Source organism: Aplidium turbinatum, chromosome 17 (genome assembly GCF_918807975.1).
Source record: "Aplidium turbinatum chromosome 17, kaAplTurb1.1, whole genome shotgun sequence".
Classification (NCBI taxonomy): Eukaryota; Metazoa; Chordata; class Ascidiacea; order Aplousobranchia; family Polyclinidae; genus Aplidium; species Aplidium turbinatum.
The window spans coordinates 4,721,522-4,742,863 of record NC_137488.1 but is presented as its reverse complement, the minus strand read 5'-3'; the positions used below and the strand labels follow the sequence as shown (position 1 = coordinate 4,742,863).

General features: G+C 40.1%; 1 protein-coding gene and 1 non-coding gene across 2 annotated transcripts in view; both read left to right on the top strand.

Annotated features, from left to right (window-relative positions):
- Nucleotides 1-21,342, top strand: part of LOC145786883 (uncharacterized) — a 33,683-nt gene that overhangs the window by 6,787 nt on the left and 5,554 nt on the right. The window contains exons 8-31 of the mRNA XM_082598622.1: nt 974-1,106; nt 1,323-2,116; nt 2,646-2,877; nt 3,420-3,674; nt 4,443-4,645; nt 5,194-5,329; nt 5,684-5,797; nt 6,073-6,244; nt 6,642-6,766; nt 7,428-7,543; nt 7,621-7,741; nt 8,161-8,304; nt 8,763-8,923; nt 9,411-9,540; nt 10,130-10,261; nt 10,887-10,985; nt 11,509-11,675; nt 12,056-12,969; nt 13,517-13,734; nt 14,880-15,047; nt 16,071-16,270; nt 16,676-16,767; nt 19,224-19,285; nt 20,889-20,994. Coding sequence (XP_082454748.1) covers nt 974-1,106; nt 1,323-2,116; nt 2,646-2,877; nt 3,420-3,674; nt 4,443-4,645; nt 5,194-5,329; nt 5,684-5,797; nt 6,073-6,244; nt 6,642-6,766; nt 7,428-7,543; nt 7,621-7,741; nt 8,161-8,304; nt 8,763-8,923; nt 9,411-9,540; nt 10,130-10,261; nt 10,887-10,985; nt 11,509-11,675; nt 12,056-12,969; nt 13,517-13,734; nt 14,880-15,047; nt 16,071-16,270; nt 16,676-16,767; nt 19,224-19,285; nt 20,889-20,994 — 4,994 coding nt within the window. The remainder of the gene's footprint in view (nt 1-973; nt 1,107-1,322; nt 2,117-2,645; nt 2,878-3,419; nt 3,675-4,442; nt 4,646-5,193; nt 5,330-5,683; nt 5,798-6,072; nt 6,245-6,641; nt 6,767-7,427; nt 7,544-7,620; nt 7,742-8,160; nt 8,305-8,762; nt 8,924-9,410; nt 9,541-10,129; nt 10,262-10,886; nt 10,986-11,508; nt 11,676-12,055; nt 12,970-13,516; nt 13,735-14,879; nt 15,048-16,070; nt 16,271-16,675; nt 16,768-19,223; nt 19,286-20,888; nt 20,995-21,342) is intronic.
- On the top strand, nt 17,499-17,605 carry LOC145787014 (U6 spliceosomal RNA). Its single transcript, XR_014291342.1, has one exon. It is a non-coding gene; the product is annotated as a U6 spliceosomal RNA (small nuclear RNA).

Here is a 21,342-nt window from a genome sequence, read left to right as displayed (position 1 = left end):
TGGTTATTTGAGCAGCCCAGCTATGTTGACAAGTGTGTTGTTGATCACGTGACATTCAATTTGCACTTTTTTGTTTGAGCTTTTGCGCCGGGTAGGTTTTAGATATCGTCACAAAAGTTTCGTTAGACGCCTGTGTTTGCGTGACCGCTAATAACTCGTGTAATTATAATAATGATACGGTTTATTTGTTGTCGCTCAGCAACAGCTAAGGTCTTTTAGGGACAGTAGGCTACTGTTTTTCAATAAACTATTATCCAACTTATTCTCACTGCGTTATGCAAAAAAAGTCGACTATCAGTATTGTTTTAAGGTTTTAAAAGTCTTTTGTAAAACCTAGCCTGGAATCGAACCAGGCCAACCAGCGTTGGAGCCGACGATACCCTCTCAGCCATTGAGCTGGTAGTGATTCGTGTAAGGTTTTACGGACGCTAAATCTCTTAAGCGAATAATAAAAAAGTATATATTAAAAATGCCCAAGGAATCCATACGGATTGAGTTGCAAATGTTTGTTTTTCTTCTGTCTATATGTCCATTCAGCAAACCAGTTTCTTTTTGCATTGACTCAATGTCTGCAGGCGTTAAATCAATGCAAAACAGGACCAATTTGCTGGTTGTACGGTTGGCAACCTACTTGTCATGTGTAGCAGTTGCTCCTATCACTGATGCAACAGTGTTGAGCTCATCCGGCTCCAGGCCAATATCCTGTTCAGGTGTGCTTGTTATAGTCTTTCAACAGGACGCTCTGACCTGCTTGTGTTGCTCATTCATCACAACATTCGATTAAAACGTTTATTTTTGTTTGTATTTGCTCTAAAACTATGTCTTAATTGTCTTAACTTTAAGTGTGAAGTAGTTTTCCAGTATGCATATGTCAATGAACTGCTTGTTACTACGCATGGAAAGACAATCTGTTTTTTTCCTGCCTGTTGTTTAAAACTTCATTCTGTTGTTAAATTTGCTGCATTGTTTTTAGTCATAAGGAGTCTATGGGTGAAGAGGATGAATCGTCTGGCAATGATGAAGGAGAGAGCTCTCAAATAGATGAGGATTCCATCCGGAAACAACAAGCTGAGTTTCAAAAGCGATCTTCTGCAATGCTTGAAAAGGTGACGTCAAGAAACTCTGTAAATGCGAAGTTATGCTTCAAGCTTTTTTTTACCACTTTTGATGGACCTTTCCTATGTCTTCATTTGACCGTTTTCAATAACAAAGCACATTTAAACATTTCTAGTCGTCAGATGTTCCACTTTTTTTTGTCATGTCCGTATTTTAATTGAATAGTTTTGAATGCTTTAAAAGGGTAACAGACGTTTTGTTTTCAGCAAATGGAGGATTACAAGGAAATATTAAAGTGCGCTCAGCAAGATGACAATGAAGACAGTGATGTAAACTCCCACTCTGAGACGTGCGGTAGCTCATCTGATGCGGGAGATTCACCTGCAGACTCTGGAAGAAGATCAATGTCTAAGAAGTCACCTCACTCGAACATGCGATCTGCATCTTCTGCAAATCAAGTATTTGACGACGAAGATAACTCTCTGCTGTCCACTGAAAATCAAGCCTTCGATACTTCATGCAACAATCACAAGCAGAATGTTGAAAATGGTCTCGAACGTTTTCCACCGTCTTTGTCAGGTCGACGTTGTAGTTCAGAAACTGATCAAAAATTGCACACTACTTCGCCACAATTTTCTAATATGCCAACTGCGAAATTCAACGCCTCTGGGCGAGGAAAAGGTTTTATTGACTATGTGAAACAAAATCTTGCAAACTCTACAAAGGATAATAGCAAACTCTACAAAGAAAATTCCAAAGTTTCCGATTCGATTCCCCCACAACTACGTAGCGAGTTTGATGAGATAGTCTCAAATGAGTCTCTCGCTTTGTCAACAAAGAAAAGAAATTCCTTTATATTGCTATCGCCCAGCAGCCAAGCAGAAGAACAGCTCTCTCAGATGTCAGTTGCGGAAAAAAACTCGCTTTCCCGAAAACAATTGAAGCAAGAGGCTAAAAGCCTGGATAATTGCCCAGGTTTTGGTGGCAGTTTGCCTACAGGGATAGGACGTGGTACTCCAATCATGCCAATTCGTCAGAAGCCTAAAGAATCTCCAACACCGTAAGTAACCTCACTAACCAGTCTATAAGCATCGACTGATTTGTTAAACGCCTTTTTGAATAAAACTTGTTCATTTGAAAGATCGATCTTAGTATTTTTGTCGTGGCCACAAAAAACTTTAGGAAGCACTGCTTTAGTTGTGTAAATAACTGTTTCAAATAATGTGGACATTTAAATGTTGCCAATGCGTTTGTCTTACCAACCACCAAGATGGTATCAGCAATACCTCTGGTAGTGGTATAAAGCAACAAGACAAGCAGGGTTTTAATAAGGTTGGTTAATATTTGTTTAAACTTATGGCTTAGATTCCTTAGAATGATGATGTAATGTGTAAGGACTGTAGCAAATGGAGTTAAGCTGAATCGTTAGCTTTGCTCTTTGATAAACTTCAGAAAAACAAAGGTGCATAGTGGAAGCTATGTGTTGTGTAAAGAGGTTGGAAGAAAAAACGTAAGTATGTTCGAAATTTCGTTTTCACAGTTGAATTTGTGTGTTATTGCAAATTGCAATCACATTTTTCTTCTTGCAGACTGTCTGGTTCTTCAGGCACACTTGTTGGACCAAAAAAGTTATCGGTTGAAAAACCGAAGAAGAAAGTTGACGCACCCTTGAACGAGCAAGGGTTTTTCCTTGCCAAAACAGCTGTGCTTGACAGCTCCCATAACTCTGGGGCTATGCTGGTGAAAGGCGCCGAACCCCCAAACCCTATTCCTCTTTTCTGTGATGCCCCCTTTCCTTCTTATATCATTGAAGCAATGCAGGTGCATTTACCTTTAAATGTTTTTTTTTTTTCATGTTTAACCAAATATTTTTTCATCTAATTATTATTTGGTGTCCACTGTTTTTTTCAAATTGTTACCTTCATTATTGATTGTCTATTTTGACGTGAGACTAGTTCACCCCCACTGGCGATGAGTCGACACTGATCCAGGTGTGCAACGGAGCGCGTCCTTTGTGATGCTGTTGTGCATCATGTGACCATGGCAACCACACTTGTTAGCCTTTGTACCAAGCTTAACTGAAAACAGATTTTAGTCAATCACTGATCAATTTTTACTAGAATGATTTTGCATCACCCAAGTTGCGATTGTTTCTTTAGAATTGGGACTAAGAGCTTTGTGCGTGTAGGTGGACATTAACTTGCATCTCGAGTTTACGTGCACTAAACATCTGACTAATTACTGATGTTGACAGTTTCAATGTTGAACTTTGAGAAAATTATTTTGTTTTTGCTCTTATTTTGGCACAATTCAATGCAATTCTTTACACCGGTTACAACCTGTATCATATTGTATATTTGTAGAATTTGAAGTACAGAGGTCCATACTTTTTGCAAGCTCACGTCTGGTCTGCTATTCTGAGCAAGCGGAACGTGGTTGCTTTGGCGCCCTCTGGCGGTGGAAAAACTCTAGCCTACGTTGTGCCTATCCTGGCAATGCTGAACCCGAGAAAAGTTTCATCGGCAGACGACAGGGCAACGTCTATTGTGAAGAAGCCTCGCTTTTCATCACGCAGTCCACGAGTGGTGGTGTTGTGCTCGTCTTGGAGAAATGTTGAGGCAAGTGATTTGACTTTGCATCGTCTTTTGCACTTTTTTCTTGCTTTCTTAAGAAATGATTTGTTGTTTGAGAGGTAATGTTTTCATGAAAGATAGGTTGATTTATTGAAGTTGTTTAAACCCACGATCACTTTCGTTTATACTGCACGCTTGCTTAGCTTTCATACGGTATCGTCCATCTGGGTTGTGTTTTCTACTTTCTAGTGTCTCACCATAGAGATATAATCTTTGTCTGCCTCCTAACCGTCTTGGCACACTGCTTAATGGAAGCCAAATCCATGCCTTTCATTACTCAGTAAAGACACGTGTATTTTAGTAAATATGAAGTAAATTTAAAAGTGTATTTTAGATCTTGTGCATCGTCTGCCAGAAGGATTTTCATATATTAACAAACTCTTCTTTGTGGTGCTGTTCAGTTATAATACATGTACTGTATCATATGTTGACAAAAATCTTTTGACTGTGCATAAAAAAGTAGCATATTGTCATGGCTGGATTTAACAATTTGAATAGTTCATATTTTAGCTGCAAAGTAAACTAAGTGAAGCTTCATGCGCCACGAAATTTTAGAACGGAATCCTTTTGAGGATAAGATATCAACAATCTTCGTCATACCACCTAACAGCATGCCTGCCAATGTATCCTCTTATGTGTCCTTGTCGCAAACTGAAGATCTGAGGAGCGATAATGTTGGTGTGGCACTGTGGCTCTTGTTATCATGATTGTATCTTTGTGATTTATTAAATCAACTATTATTTCGTCGCACAGACTGTCGTGGACTGCTTCAAACATTTCTTGAAAACCCCCTACAGCGATAATGCGCAACAGTACCCTCGAGTGGTGGGTATATGCGGAGGACCTAAAAGCGAAGAAGCCAACCTAATCGAGCTGATAACAGGCTGTAGTGTACTGGTGTGTTCCCCGTACACACTGGTACGCATACTGAGGGCCAACTACATCGACCTCAAGAGGTACATATATGCTGTATTGATTTATATGTATAAACTCATACACTGGCTATGTTTGAGCTGCATACACTTTATCAAGTGCTAAAGTTAGCAGTCCAATTTATCAATCAGAACTGTTCAAGCTAACTTAGATGATTGTCTTTTGGTATTTCGGTTGCGACTCCTGCGGCCTTATTCAATTCTGAAATAAGTGCTTTCTGTTATTTTTTATTCCTTGTGCTGCCATCTCTGTATCTGAGGGTTGTTGCAGTATTACTCTGCAATGTTGATAGATTCTTGTGCTTTCAAAGCATTTGTTGCAAAAAAATAGACTTGTCTGAAAGTGATATTGAGTGCAGTTTCAGAATACTACTATCTTTCATAAACTTAACGACTTTCTATGTTGACGTTTTGTTGCGAAACTGTTGTATAATGTAATTTGCCTTATATGTCTTAGTGTTCAACCTGTCTATAATCACCTTGCACAACAGCACCACTTGAGCCGTAACCTGGTATCGAACCAGGAACTCCGTAACTGCCGCCTAACATTCCACTTTGGTCTCTCGCCACAGGCTGGAGCAGTTGGTTCTGGATGACTTCCACGTTCTGGTGGAGGAATTCACTCCGAAGATTCGAGAAACCATGAAGTTATGGGGGGAGGAACTGGACGACCCCGACCGATCACCTGACCCCACCTTCAAGCCCCAGGTATGGCGGTAAATGACCCAGAGAGCAGAATCAGCCATTATTACATTGATTCAACGTCTGCACGGATTTTTGCTGTCTGGGTGAGGTTGTTGGCCAGTATAGAGACTAGTAAATAATGAGGACTAGTATAGTATACAATGTATAGAGTTGGGGATTTTCAGTTTCTACGTTTACTTTCTACTTTCAGTAATTTTTTTCTAAGTTATCGGCTTTTCATTTTTTTTTATCAAATTTTCAGTTTAGTTTCATATTTTAGGCATTATATTTTTTATAAAATGTTTTGTTTAAGAAAAAAAATATTCATTTATAAAATGGATATTGCTAAAGCTACAAACAGTGCAACTTCATTTGCAGATACTGTGCTTTGGCATCCAATGGACATCAGGAGTCGATAGTTTCATGAAAGTCTTCTTGAAGAAACCTCTGCTCTACATCAGTGATCCTCTGGAAGCGTCAGTTTATGGGGAGGCAAGTTTATTTTTATATAGCGAAGTCTGTCCTTTTTACATTGATTCAGCGTCTGCAAACGATGAATCATTGTGAAAAGTACCAACTTTGCTAACTGCTAATTCTAATCTGGAGAAATTGGAGAGTATTGGGTAATTTTCCAATGGAGTGGATAACTCTTCTCTCCTCTTGAACTCACTTGTGAAATTTGGAATTATATTTTCGATTTGATGTAAAAGTTTATGCTGACGTAAGTAGTCAACGTAAAGCAACGTCACGAAATCATTGCGTTCTAGGTTGTTCACCACGTTGACGTATTGACGCAACCCTCCATGTTTGATTGCTTGGTCGGCTTGCTGAAGAACTCACGGAACAGACAAGGGGGAGCTGCAGTTTTTGTCAGTTCAGTTGACAAAATGAAGGAGGTTGTTGAAGCCCTGAAGAGCATCAGTATATATTGCATTGAAGGTAAATACCGATATGAGTTTTTGCGTTGTTTTAACTTCTTTTGTATGAGGCAGATTTTTCAAAGCTTAAAACAGGTAGTGGAAGGCCAGTCGGGGTGGCTAGGTCTAGTAAGTCTACTGCTAATATTTCAATGGCTCACGTTCTCTAACTGCCAACATTAAAACGTGACGTTATGAGTTGAGCGTGCTTGAGGTATTGCTTTCTTTTGAAGGATGCCACTGTTCTGGAAATTGCGTCTAGTTTACGGCAATCCGCAGACAGCAAATCAGTCACTTTTTACAATGATTCAGCGTCTATAGGCGCTGAATCATTGGAAAAAACGACAGATTTTCTGTTTGGGTTGAGAGTGGACCATTGCACATACGGACCTCTTATAAGTTGACTCATTCTATCTCAGCCCACCGTGGAATGAGCGATTATGAGCTGCAGATCATACAACAATCATATGATGAACCGCCATCCTCTCCTGTGCTGGTGGTATGCGATGACGTACTCTCTGTGTTGGAGGTCGATGATATCGAGGTAATTTGACGGACGGTGATCATGAGACCAGAAAGCGAATCAAACGTTTTTACATTGTAAATACAGTAATTGTTGATTTGCTGTCTGGGAATGCTGTACTTGTGTTTCTGTCATGACTCAATGCGTGGAAGTCATTGTTAGTTATAACCCAGCAAGCGAATCAAATAACTTTATTTTGAATTTTCAGTTTTGGGTAAATTTTGAACATATTTTCACTCCCTTGCATTCGTTTTTAGTATTGCCTGCGATGCATTAGCTATGACGCAATCTTTTTTAGATAAATGTTGCACTGTTATCACCCAGAAACCGTTTTTTTCCGTATGAAACAACCTGATATGTTGTCTGAATGTAATATCTGAAATTTCTACCTGTTAAGTCTCGGCCAACATTTGGTCAAATGGGATCAGATTTGGTTTGTGCGATCTTCACATAAAACCGAACAATTCTACACTTTCACTGAAATTTGAAATAGAATGTGTTTGTTCAGTAACGCCATTGTCTCATGCTTTTTGATCGAAATATTTTCCCTTGTTGCAAACCGAAAGAAAGCCACAACTAATTTGTATCTAATTTCAACGCGCGGTTGATTTGAATGAACTGCAATCATTGCCGATCAACCATAAAACGCAATTAAATGTTTTAACAACGTTGATGTCCACAGGTTGGTGTTCACTATGAGTTTCCCAAGGACGACTACATCTTGGGCATGAGACTGTCCCTAATGAGACATTTCTTCAAGATACAGAAGGCCAACAACGAAACTGGAACCGTGCCGCAGTTAGTTGCTAGTTGTTTTGAAATGGCAAACGCGTTCACGTCGGATTTGCTAACTCGATTTTGTGTGTTGATTACAGCTCACACATCCTACTCAACGAAAAAGAGCTACCAACTTCTCTATGGTTAGACAAATTTCTTTCCCGTCTCTCCCAGCCAACCACTTCTCATTATAGACAAGTAGCCAAGCAGACGATGGAGGTAAAGTTTGTTAAGATCAGGCTAAAACAGGTCGTTAATATCTACAATGTGAAATCAACAACGATCATGCTGCTAGAAGCGAAAGTCAATCTATTTGTTAAACTTAAGGTTAACAACGCCCAGCTTCGGATTCAACAAACCAAATTACTTCAATAGCAAATGTTTTGCCAGATGTTGATGTTAATAACTTTATCGATTAATTTTTTGTTGCCACACGACAGCTAAGGTGTTTCTAACTGTCATTATGCCCTGGTACCAATAATAAGTGCTATAATGAGAACAATCAGTACATCGATGAAACCTTTGCTAATGTTGTATGACCTGACCCGGAATCGAACTCAGATTCCTCAGAGGTCGACTCGGGACCGCTCATATACTGAGCTGATAATTCGACGTTGATCAGTTTATTTTAAACTCAGAACCTGAAGATCGACAAGAGCAACTACACACTGTGTCCATTCCTGAAGGCTTATGGGAGATGCAGGGATGAGCGTTCGTGCAGCTATCGCCACTGGATTGCTAGGAATCTTGATAAACCAAACCTCGACAGCAAATATCCTCCGGTAAGCGAGTTGCTGTTTTCTCTCTTAGAGCTTCTGAGGCTGAGGTTCTATCCTGGTACCACCCCGAGATTCACGATGTTCCTGGTTTACACGGAAGGCTATTAGATAGCAGCCAGTCTTTGTTTATCAACTCTATTTCAATGCTCTCATTTCAACTTCCTATTCGTGTTTCCTATTAAGTAGAATGTTATCTTCTGCTTGCGTTTGAGGCCGCCGCAGATCACGTTGTTACATCCAGGCGCAGCAGCCAATAGATTGTGTGTTCGTCGAGCGTTGTGTTATAGAATGTTATATAGCTATGTTATGACAATAAATGTTTCAAGATTTTTATTATTTCCTCTTAAAAACATCGATCAGTAAATTTAAAACAATGTTACTTCCATGGTGTTGCTCAATCTAACGTCGTTCCAAGCTGAAGATCGACAAAACTCTGTTCTTCATACTTCTGATTATTCCAGATCCCCACTACTGGCCACGTCAAAGTACGCGTTACCAAAGTCAAAAACGCGTCGCTTTTTTTCGGTCACTTGGTCAAACATCGTCCCAGCCCAGGCCAACCACTGCACACCTACCCCAACACCCATCAACAACTATGCCGTGAGCTGAACAGCTACTACAGGTATTGTGTATTTTCAATTCCTAAGGCGAATTGGTCCTAGATAAGTTGCTTGGCTTTCAACCATGCGATGGTTGGCTGGTTGCTCTGCTCAGCTTGTTGAGAAACACCGTTTGCTCAAAGTGAAATCAATTAGATAAGAAGTAAAGTAGTCCGGAGGAAGAATTAGATAAAAAGTCCCATGATAGCCGAGTACACTAGAAACCACCTTATTCTCGATGATTGGTATCTTAGCAGCAAACCACCTGTTTGTAATAATGATAAAGTGCATTTAGATTCCTATTTATGCAACTTTGACATGTTTATTAACTCTCACAAGTGGTTCTACCATGTATTTGTAGACGTTAAACTAAACAATGATGTATTTTACATTGTAATCTGAGTATAAAATACAATAGGGTAGTTTGCTGTCATATTCTTCGTTAGTCTAGTTTGCTCTTCCTGAGCAATCCCTTAACTTTTCCACCACTTGATTTTGCTTTTTATCCAGTTCCGAAGAGCATCGTCACTTCCCCGACTTTGAACTGGAAGTGGACCAGCTCTTCGCCATCAAGCTATCCGGTCAATTCCACAGAGCGAAGACGATATATACTCCTGTCTTCAAGTTTCGGAAGAACAAGGCAAGATACCTAACTGCTCATTCACAAATGTGTATTGATTGTTCGTGTTTATACTTGTGAAAGTTGAACATTATTAACAAATGCTTGTGCTTTCTCACAATGTTGAACAGCATGAGCGTATTTCTCCTTATATTTTCGTGTAATCTTTTTGAGAATAGCATGTGTGCTGCACTGACAGGATGACAGACACGCAATTGTTGCTGCTGTGGTGATTTCATGTCAGACCTCAGCGTTGTAGTGATTTCATGTCGTATCCAGACTTGCGCCGTTGGTTGAAGATTTAGACTAAGTGGACCAGAAGGCAAGGAAGCCAATTTTTATGTCCACTTTCACTCCTTCAGGCATGTCTCTAAGCGTCTTGCCAAAAGACACTGCCGCATGCTCTTGAGCGGTGTCGAACCGTCGCCCTTTCGATTGCCGTTCCAGGGCTCTCACCACTCGGCTATGCAGCCAACAGCGTTGTGTTGATGATTAAATCGATCAACGCCACATAGCACAGATTGTGATTGACATACGTGCCTTCCCAGGTCATTTCATGATGTTTTACTCGGTTTGGGTGGACGGTTAAACCACTGGTTATATGTTGCAGACCGTATCTTGGCCCACAAAGGGTGGAGTGACGAAGGCTAGGATTTTACTTGTGGACACCGGAGCCATCCACATCGTCAACATCAATGAACTTCTGCTCTTGCCCAAGCGTCTTCAGTCTGTTCCATACCAGGTAGACCCTTCATGCTTTTCAACCTTTTTAAGAGCAACTTCGACTTCTTTCTCAAACTCTGTTTAAAGCAGTGGTATTTAACGTTTTTGTTGACACGCCTCCCTTCAACAATGATCATGTTCTGCCCCCCCTCTCCCAGTTCGAACAACTGTAAAAGTAATTATGATCTTGTCGTCACTGTAGCCTACATATTAGTGAGGTACTTGACATTGCTTTTAAGCAACTAGATTTTAATGCAAGGTTCAACTCCAAAAATTGTGCAACGTTGCTAAAGTCTTTAACTCTCAGCCTGTCATTGTTCTTGACAGCAACTGCAGTAGAAACTAGGTTCACAAGGATATGTGGATCCGAGCACTGTTAGTATTTGAATATTCGTTTATTTAAACTCTAAGTTATCATCTGCGAGTGCAGCGACCAACTTACTGAAGATCACTGGATTTCCTTGTTACCTCGGCTTTTCCAGATTTATAGTTTGGTATTAATCACTGACCAGTCTATACCCAGACAACAAAATCTGTCATTTTTACATTGATTTAACGTCTTCAGACGTTGAATCAATGCAAAAATGACGGATTTTACTGTCTGGAAACATGTTGCCTGTATGTCACAACCATGTACTCTCCAGGCTATAGAGGTGCGAACAACAAACTGCCGACCGATCGACCAAGACACTGAGTGGTTGTTTGCGGCGAACAAGTTGGTCCATGAACTGACCTTTGAGAAAGTAGGCAGCGTTTGTCTCTTTGTGAATGAAACCCATCTTAACGTTAATTTAACACGAAACTCCGCATATTTCTTGTTCCAGGCTTTTGCTCTAAACTTTTAATAACAACCTGCGTTTCTATTGCGCATACTTTCTGTCTGTCTTGTTCGTGTATGACTATTCGGATATACACTGTTGGCTAAATATTACCAAGTTACATGGGATTACAATAGATGTGAGGAAACGTCCAAAACATGCATACTGTTTACGTTGTGTTAGATAGGATATAGGTTTCTCTTTACAACCTTTTCTTGTGTTTTCTGCATTTGAAAAGGTTTGTAGCAAACGCAATGTACATTGTACAGGCTGCATAAAAAGTTCTCATCTTTTTTTCACTGTTGTGAAATGTGCTTTTTTACAGAAAAATACATTAAGGTTTAGCCTGCGAGAAAAGGATTAGGTTTAATATAATTAAATCCACTGCAATGATAGGAAACTGTGCGATTTCCTTGAAGTTATTTTTGTGTTTTTGTTTTGTTTCCAGGAAATCGAAGGCAATATTCAATTGGCTCTTGGCCACACAATGTGGTTGCAACCAGTTCTAATCCGGTCTAAACTGCCTTTGACCGGTCATCACGTAGATGACTGCAATGTTGTTCAAGAGTTGCTCGCATCAGGACTCGCTGAGAAGAATCCCAATCAGCTTGACAAGTTGGTCTTTTGCCTTGCGTTTCGTTGTGTAGATTTCATGGCAGCCAACTTTGTGACCAAAGTTTCTTCTGCTTCAAATAAGTGATGTGAATATCTGTTTGTGGCGAAATTGTATTGACCATACTGTCACGTTTTTCCTTTTGTTTATATTGTTTTACTTCACAAAAAACTTCTTAGCAAAATTCAACGATTGTTTAAGTTACTAGCACACTTCATTTCTCATAATACAGAATGTAGACATTTTTCAAGCATCTCTTATCGTTCCACCTTTTTCATACGAAGAAGAACGTTTCCGTTTATTTCCATTAGTTTCTTTTTTATCTAATGTATCACCACATCAGTTCCTCATTTTTATTTTCTGCTTTTACATTTTCTAACAGGCTCCTATCCGACTGCCATGGAAAGGATATTTTACCTGAGAGCGCCGATGCCACGCCCACTGCCTCGCCAGATCGAAACAATGACGTGGTTGTGCGTGGAAATCGAAAATGTACCTCTCCTAAACAACTCCACAATCTCCCTTCACTGAAGAAGTTTGCAAGCCCAAACAAAGCTGTTTCTGCCACTCAGTGTCAAGACCTTGATAAGACTCCAACAAATCGGGACATGGTGCTTTGTAGAAAGCAACCTTCGGTAACGGGCGACAACAACATCAAGTCGCCATCTTCGTTCGCATCCGCCTCATCCGATAGCGACATAACCGTTTTAGACGAAGCGATACAAAGTGTCGGTCCAGTAATAAGTCGAGTCGGATCTGTCGTCGTCGAGGATTCTCTTCCTCCATTAGTGGTCGAAGATTCAGATGATGACAGTGATAAAAGAGATTCTCAAAAGGCAACCAGGACTTGTCCTTCTTCTTTGACTGAAACCACACGTTGCTCTGAAAGCGTTTTTACTCCATTGCCGCCACGGAAGCCACTAGCCAACAAGACCAACCCTTCTAAGCCTTGTCAGTATGCGGTCAGGAACTTGCCAGGTTACTCGTCGACAAGTGAAGAAAGCTCAGGTTTGATACCAAAGCAACCGATTTCCAAGTATTCGAATGGCAGTTTCATAAGTTCCGAAGAATCTGACAAAAGCTCTCCGCGCGTGACGTCACGTCATCGCAATAAAGTCAATTTTCCGTCTACTCCGTTGTCCGCACTTCCGTGCTCCGAAAAGATTGCACCGAAAGCGGAAAAGTTTCCTCCACTTCATCCAGACAATGTGAAGAAAGTCGGCCAAGACACCATGTACAAGAAAGTCGCTAACTATTTGGAGAATCAGAAGTCTGTGTCTTTGCATGAGTCCCCAGGTATTTAATGTTGAAATTGTATGGTAAACTACGCGATGTACACCTCATACTTTAAGGTCATTATATGTGTTGATCATCCATCACACGACATTGGATTTTGTGACTTTGTCAAAGAAAAGTTAATACCATGTTAAACAACTATTTTTCGAAGGAAATGACACTGGTGATATTCAAGAAACCTTCACAGATTGTTTCAACCTAACGTGGAATCATCAGATGGTTCTTATTTAGGTTTTATTCGAATAAGAACATTTTTGTTGTCGTTCGATCAATCGCTGTTTCACGTGTGGACAGCTGGACACAGCACCGTATAGCAACACGTATTATGATACATTGAATGAACTGCACAGTAATACTGTATTCCTCCTTTAATTTGTAGCCTCCACTAGAAACTTGCTCGGAATCTGAAATTATTGGATTTTCAGAAAGCGTGTAATTGTTTTTAGAGATTCTCGTTTTCATAATGATACTCCAACAAACGTTTCGTTAGTTGGACTTTTTGTGGTGCATTTAAACAATGAAAAATATCTTTTATGTGGCGCCGCAGACCTGGACCTTCCTCCAAAGGAAGACATTCACAACACCAGCCTGTTGTATCCCTGCTACGTTAAGTTATGTTACACTGACGACACTCGGCAACGTATTAGCATCTGTGAGGAAATCTACATTACTTGCTGTGAAAGCTCTAACATGGCGACAGAGAGAGACCTGAAGAGCGTTTACAAGGCTTTGTTGTCGTCGAAAAATCAAAGGGAAGCCACTTTGGTGAGGATGCTTCTGTTAATATGTTGGAAACAAAGTTTTATAACTTTAAATTGAAGAGTCACTCCAGTTTTTTGCATAAGTCTTTTTTTTCTGTTTTCTCTTCTAAAGGTTAAAGCAGATTGCTCTGTTGTCTTGAACTATCAAAAACCTTTAATAAAAACTTGTTACCAACAGTAGTGAGGAAGGGCTTCTATCTGGCTATCAGCTGGTAGATGCCCTAATAAACAGCGGTGTCGTGGGGCGTGGTGTGAAACATGGTCAGGCAGCACATATCTACTTTGTCAAGTATTTGGATCTCATCTGAGATCCAGTTGGGTCATGCCCTCTCTAGACTTTCCTCATCATGGCGTAATCGTTTGCTCACTGGTTTGGGTTCTATGGTGCAGACATAATGCTGGAGTTTGGTAGATAGTGCTGCCTGTTGGTGGGGTGAAATGCAGATGACTCGGTCTGTACAGTAAGCAATCAAGCATTGCCCGCTGTACATCTCACACCATCTCATGGTGTGGAAGGCCTAGCCGCCATTGACGATGACACCAGGCAGTGGCTAACCGACGGGCGCCCTGATATTTAGCGTCACGAGAGAGCACATGGTTAAATACTCGCTAGTAGAGCTGGCTTATTACGTCACCAGCCATGCTAGCGTAGCTTCCTCGTTAGTCACGAAACTTCCTATCATACAATTTACACTTATCACAGTCGGCTACCGATAGACCCATTGATTGCTAGTTTTTGTCACATAAGATCTATATTGTTTGACATTAAAAATGTCACTGAGCCACTGTTCTCAGCCAGGAAATAAGTTCACTAAGTTTTTCTAGCTATCAAAAATTCTCAACTATTAGTTGACTGTGATTAGATCAAAAATATACTAACCCAAATCTAACGTTCGCAAACATAAGAAAAATATCACTCAACAATTTCACCTGTTTTCAATCAGGCTGTCTATATCTTTCATCTCGCTCCAACACTTGTAATTTCTGTTTAATTTTTGTAACAGTAGTAGCAGTTACTCGCAAGCGATAGTCGTTACCCAGGTGGCAAATTAGTCGCTTTTTACATCGATTGTAGACGTTGCATCAATGTAAAAGACGACTGATTTGCTGTCTTGGTAATGTAGCTGAATATTTCACTCCATTTGACAGCTGACTGGCTCGCTCCTCGTGCTGTCCTCCCACAAACTACCAGTGGATGATTACGTATCTTTGTCGTTGATGGTCAAGAAGTTCTGTACCGGCGTCAATTCGAAGTCGCTCGAGTTGGCGCAATGTGTGCTGGCAGTGTGCATGGCGTTGTTTGATGAAACTACACAGGTAATACCCAGACTGAAAATCAGCCGTTTTTTCCCATTGATTCAACGTCTGCAGACGTTGAATCAATGTGAAAAACGACTGATTTCTGTCTAGGCGGGCGACTTTATACCAATATAAAACTCTTTCTCGCACCATTTGATTTATACAATTTTGAAATATGTTTGATGCTTTACCAGCATTGCATTCTGAAGATCTGCATTAACATGGTTCGTGAAACGTCAGGCAAGCAAACCAACAAGCTTTCAGCGACTCGTAGACTCAAGCATTGCTAGTAAGATAACTGGTCGTGCTCAGCAACCGACCTAGCTAGTGCCCGCCATGGCAAGTTTACTGGGTTAAAGCCATAGACATTGAAGAAAAGAATTCATTCTATGACCAGCTCTTGGTTAAAGAAACTGTTAGAGCGAAGTGCTTTGAACTCAACGTCTTATTTTCAACTCATTTGACACTTGGCATTTTCTGAAACGTTATTTCTAAACTATAAATCTATATTATTGATGAAACTACATGTCTAAATACGTTGCATGAACATTTATTCCAATTAACTGCTTTAATTGGTTGTTTCAACGCGTTTGTGATGAAAAATATTTGCTTAATTAAACCCTTAAAGCAGTGGTTCCCAACCTTTTTTTTTGAAGCGACCCAAATTTTCTAAAAAGTGAAGTTTAGAAAGTTTTGCGACCATATCATAACCTGATGTCATGTCATGCTGTGGAGGTATCCAGAAAAAAAAAGTATGCTGGCAACATTACATCGTGATGACCCTTTAAGTTCGCCAAAAACAACATGAAGAATGAAAGGAGGTAGCCTACTTGCAAAATAAGAACGATCAATACAGGCAGCTTCACTTGTAGGATTTTGCTTTACTGCAATGTATTATACAAACAGTTGCTTCATACAAAACATTTTTCTTGTTTGAAGAAAAAAACAAGCAACCCAGAAATTCTTTCTGGCAACCCAACTTTGGTATGCGACCCATGGGTCGGGACCCACTGCCTTAAGTATTATTGTTGTTTTTTTCAGAAGAATAACCAAGATTGGTCCGACTTGGCAGAATCACTTATAAGTATTCTCCATGAAATTACTTTGGACTTGCACATTCCACAAGACAGCGTTCTCCATTTAGTCAAGTCATGTCTTCTTCTCTTGGAAAGGCTGATGACGTCACCAGGGCAGCCACTGCCCAAAACCCAGCAAGGTTGTCTGATGGATGTTTTATCCAGGTAACGACACGGACGGGAAGTCCGCCCCCTTGCTCGTGACGCGAAGTTGTTCGACCCCAGACAGCAAATCAACCGTTTTTTTTACATTGATTTTTGTCTGGGAATGTTCGTCAATGACGTCACTTCACCATAGATAAACTTAAAGCAAAGTTTCGAAGAGTTATTTTATTATTTCATCAGACGTGGACACATTGTTCTTAAACGTTGAATCGACATTGTTATTATAAATCGGGTGTAGACCAACCCAGTTAATTCGAAAATCAGTTTTTAAGCTTTCGTGTAGGTTTGCCTGCGTTCTTAAACGATCGGTTATAATTTGAAAGTTACAATCTTGATGCGACGGAGCAGATCACTGTGGTATGCAGTAAACTTGATTATGTATCAGTTATGGGATTTCTTCTCCAGAATCAAGTCCGACAAAGACACGGATGACATCAGGAAGAGGTTGTTTGCGAACTTGATGCTGAGCATGGGTGGTGATGATGATGACAGGAAAGGTTGGATGTGTTTGTTTATAATCTTGTTTATTTTGCTCATTACTCATTCACTGCACCAATAATCTCCCAGACAGCAAAATCCGTCATTTTTACATTGATTGAACAATGTAACAATGACGCGTTTTGCTGTCTAGAGTCTCTAGACCAGGGGTCACCAACCTTTTTTGCATGTGGGCCACTTTGGCACTAAGGAGAGCTGTGGCGGGCCGCACTAATAAAATGTTAAGTAGGTTGACTCTTATGCTAGAAAAGAACGCATTTCTTACCCAGATTGCTTCCTTGCCTTCCCGTCCACTTAATCTAAATCTTCAACTACCAGGTGTAAACCTGAATACGACAAAAAAAAAATCAGAATATTCATCGCCAAGCAAGAGTGGAGTTGTCACTTCGCTTCACAAAAGATATTTTGCAATTAGCAATTTCAGTAAACAAGGAAATGTTTGACACATCGCAATATAGGCAACGATAGTGACCTGCAAACATATCAGCGAAAAATAGGCTCCAATAACAGGGAAAAAGAAACCAGGCAACCATGAAACAAACGCTTGTGGAAATCACCGAAAAATTGTAATTCTATCGTAATTCTTGAACAGTCTTCCCTCTAAAAAAGCAATGAGCTGGTTTTCATTCTTTTTGTGAGAGTCTATAAACCGTCTTTCTTTGATTATTGACAACTGTCACTTGCGGTGCTTATCAGCGTGGCAAGAATTGTTGATTAACAACATTTTGCAGGACTTGCTTTGGCAGTACATATACTAAAATTGGAACGAAAGAGAGAAGATTAGCATGGCCCCTGCGCAAGGATGACACGCAAAATCGTGAAGCGTTCCATGTTTCTTTTAAAAAAAAAAACAGTTTGCAGTACTAAGCTAAATATTTTCATAATACAATCAGAAAAAGTCTTTAAATTCATATATAATATTTTGCCAATTTATTATAAATTGAGTTGGCACACCGACCTAATTTTCCAACAAAACTTGCATAAAGAGAACACTGCTCATGAAACAAAATAACGGTGAAACGCACACTAGTGTTTACATGACATTTGCAAACTTAAAATAAGCAACCCTATGCTCACAGACAATTTCGAAATTCGAAAACAGACGTTTTAATCAACCACTGGAGCAGTGTGGCTGGACATCGCATTGGAATAACTTCAAGCAACCCCCACGTACAACTATAATCTGATTGGTAGGTCGGTGGACAGGGGCGTTGACAGGGGGTCTAGGTGGTACTTTTGGACCCGGGCCCGGAATATTTAGGGGGCCTGGATTTAAAAGAATCCCCGCGACTTCAAACATTATCAAGATCTTAATATAATCAGATCTAAAGGAATTGCCATCAGAGGTTAAAACAGCCACTTCAGCCGTCAGATGGTAAAGTACCGGGCCCTTTCCGGGTATAGTGATTTCCCTAACCACGATTTTTTTCTTGAAAACACGAAATATTTTTCTTTACCCACTCTTTAATTCTGAATATACATACTTTGGTGGTAATCACTTCTAGCTACTTGCGTCTACTTTTCAAAGAACTAAGTTCAGCCGATTGTCCGCCCCGTTAGCTCAGCGGATACGCGCCCGGCTCAAGATCACACGGCGCTGGTTCGACTCTCGGGGTGTGCGCTTGAGCAACGCATTTCAGGACTGCTCTCCATTCAACAGCACCTAATGGATGGAATAATTCCCCGGCAACAACACTTCAACAATTGGAAACTTCACTCTGCCAATCTTGGTAACCGGCCGTGCGTCAAGAGCCTCTACAAGTATGCGAAACTACCAGGAATAATTTATCAAGGCTTTGTCAGTCCGAGGATAAACATTCAAACCAAAACCAAACTCCAACAATTTTAAACATACCGACGAAGATCGTGATTGAGAGCAAGGATTTCGCGATTTACGAAGAAATTCCTAATGCGTAATTGCGCAGTTGGGGAAATTCGTGGATGCAACAAATCTTTGAAAATATAATAATATATATATAAATGATATTCCTCTTAATTTTCTACTTTGAACGGCATATGTCATCCTCATTTTAACAACACATCAATAAAAGTTTGTACACAACCTTTATATTCATAACATTGTGCATGAAGGGGGCCCGAAAATAAATTGGTACCGGGCCCGAGAAATCCTGTCAACGGCCCTGTCGGTGGAATCGTATGCAGTGCGAAAATATGCTTCCCGGAAAGTATTTTTTTGCCTTCGTGCTCTTTAACTCCTCAAGAAAAGTATTTTTGGTTATACTTGTACGCTGATACCTTCCGCGGGCCGCAGCGATACAGCGTGGCGGGCCGCATGCGGCCCGCGGGCCGCCATTTGGTGACCCCTGCTCTAGACTGTTCTCTTTCTTAGTTTTACATCAGTTTGCAAATTTACAAACTGATGCAAATTCACGTTATGACTTTCAACCAAAGGAAGCGAACTGGATTTAAAGTTTTGATCACAATTTTTGTTCAGAGGACGATTCGTTTTCCTCCATTTCAACAAAGCAACCAGTGAAGGCTCCAACAGTGAAAAAGGTGAAGTTCCTTCTTTTGTTGTTGGTCGTTGTGCAGTGGCATGAAGTAATGAAAGTCGGCAAAACTATTTTACTATCTTTACATTACCCGTAAACTGGGGATACTTTGAACAGTTTTCGTCTTTTTCATATCGTTAATTTTTACACCCTGAACCCACCGTCCTGATATTGCAATATATTAGGGGCTACATATACCCCTATTGACATGTGAAAGGAATGTTAAAGAATTTTTGAACAAACTACCTTTTTTTGAAATTATGTGGTGTTCAAAGTTTCACGAGATTTTGGGGTTACTTTGATGCTTTGAACAGAAAATGGTATTTTAAACACACAAGTCAACGAATATGTACACACAACAGTGAGTTTATGACATTTAACCCTATCTTGGGGGTTATTTGAGGCTAGGGGGGAATTCCAACAAATAGTGTTAAAGGTTTATTATCCCCATTCTTTTTCAAGGTCAGGGAATCGGATTAACAGGAATAGCCTCTATGTTACGTTTTAAAACGTCTTTTCATTCATAATCGATTTCATCTTTGAACGTAGGTTAATTCTATCCTACGTTTTTGCCTTGCCTTAGTGTGAATACAAGAGAGCCTTCGTCGTCAAACGAAATAATTTTTCGTGGAAACTTTTCAACTTCATATTGAATAATGACGAATGTGCCAACGGCAGTGTTCTGCTGTTCTCCTCTACATTGTAGTTTTGTTCATCAGAAACGTTAGGGTTGGAGCTTGCTCCAACTTCCAAACCATTTTCATCGCCGTTGGATAGACTTGCATCACTCATTATCCCTTCAACTTCTTCGTTTCTTTCCTCACTTGCGATAGAAGCTTCATCTCTTGGCACACATTTTTTCTTACTGCTTGGAACACTCATTTCTGGATCACGTCGTCTTCATTGCGAATGCTTTTATCCAGTTCCACAGCCATTGTCTTTTCCTCTTTATCGACGTTTCGTCGTCAACTCCTCTCATATCTCAATACTAAAACACCGTTCAAAGTAACCCCATCAGTAAAATAAAAGCTTTGCTGGCCAGAAAACCCTGATTTTCGGAAAAACTGAAAGTAATACAAAAAAATCCTTTTAGATCTAAGATCTTGATGATATTTCCAACATCTGGTTAAAACAGTGAGCTGAAATACCATCAAACGGCTGAGAACCAGATAGAAGTTGGAACGCATCACTTCACCATGCTGTTTTACTAAATTCACTTATCTATCAAATTGTGTACTGGAGTGTGAAGTAAATTTAGTCTCGGACCAAAATTCCAGACTTAATCGAAAGTAATTTCACCAAAGACTACGAAAAAGTGACTTTTAACCCGAAATTCCGCTTTATTACGGAGTTATTAACAAAACTATTACCTCGACAACTAATTTTTGGGAACTGTTCAAAGTTTACCCCGGTTTCAAAGTATTCCCGTTTTACGGGTAATACAAAAAACTTTTCTGTCGCGTCATCCTGATTTTATCAATTTCTATGGCGATGATGTGTCACAACATGACATGCAGTGTCACGGCTGTTTAATCAACTGCTTTTCGTGGCGTATGTAATTTATAATAAAAAAATTGTATTTTCAACATGTATTGGCGTTCTTGCAGAAGTATGACCGGTTGGATTATGACCGATTCAACGGCATCGATACAACCGACACATCAGACAGCGGTAGCTCCTACCGACCCTACACTCCTGTCCATTGCAAATTTGGTAGGTGTCTGGCAACACTATTTTGTTCATTTTTCAGCTTCGGTTTCCACCTTACTACTGTCCTACCCATTGCCAACTGTCTGATGGTAAATTCACACCACCGGCTATCCTGTGGTGAAAATCTGTATTTAGCGTGCACTCTATTGTTTCTTCATTGTTAGATGGATTGTCTTCACGATTTCTGTCACGCTATGTTTGTCACAATTCCAACAGCTTAGAAACTAAATACTTGAAAGGCTAATTTTCGAACAACTTAACTAAAATTTAGTACTTTTTTATTTTGATTTAACGTCTTATCAGGCGTTGAATCAACAAAAAAGGGTTTGGTTTGCTTGCTTGGAATATCAC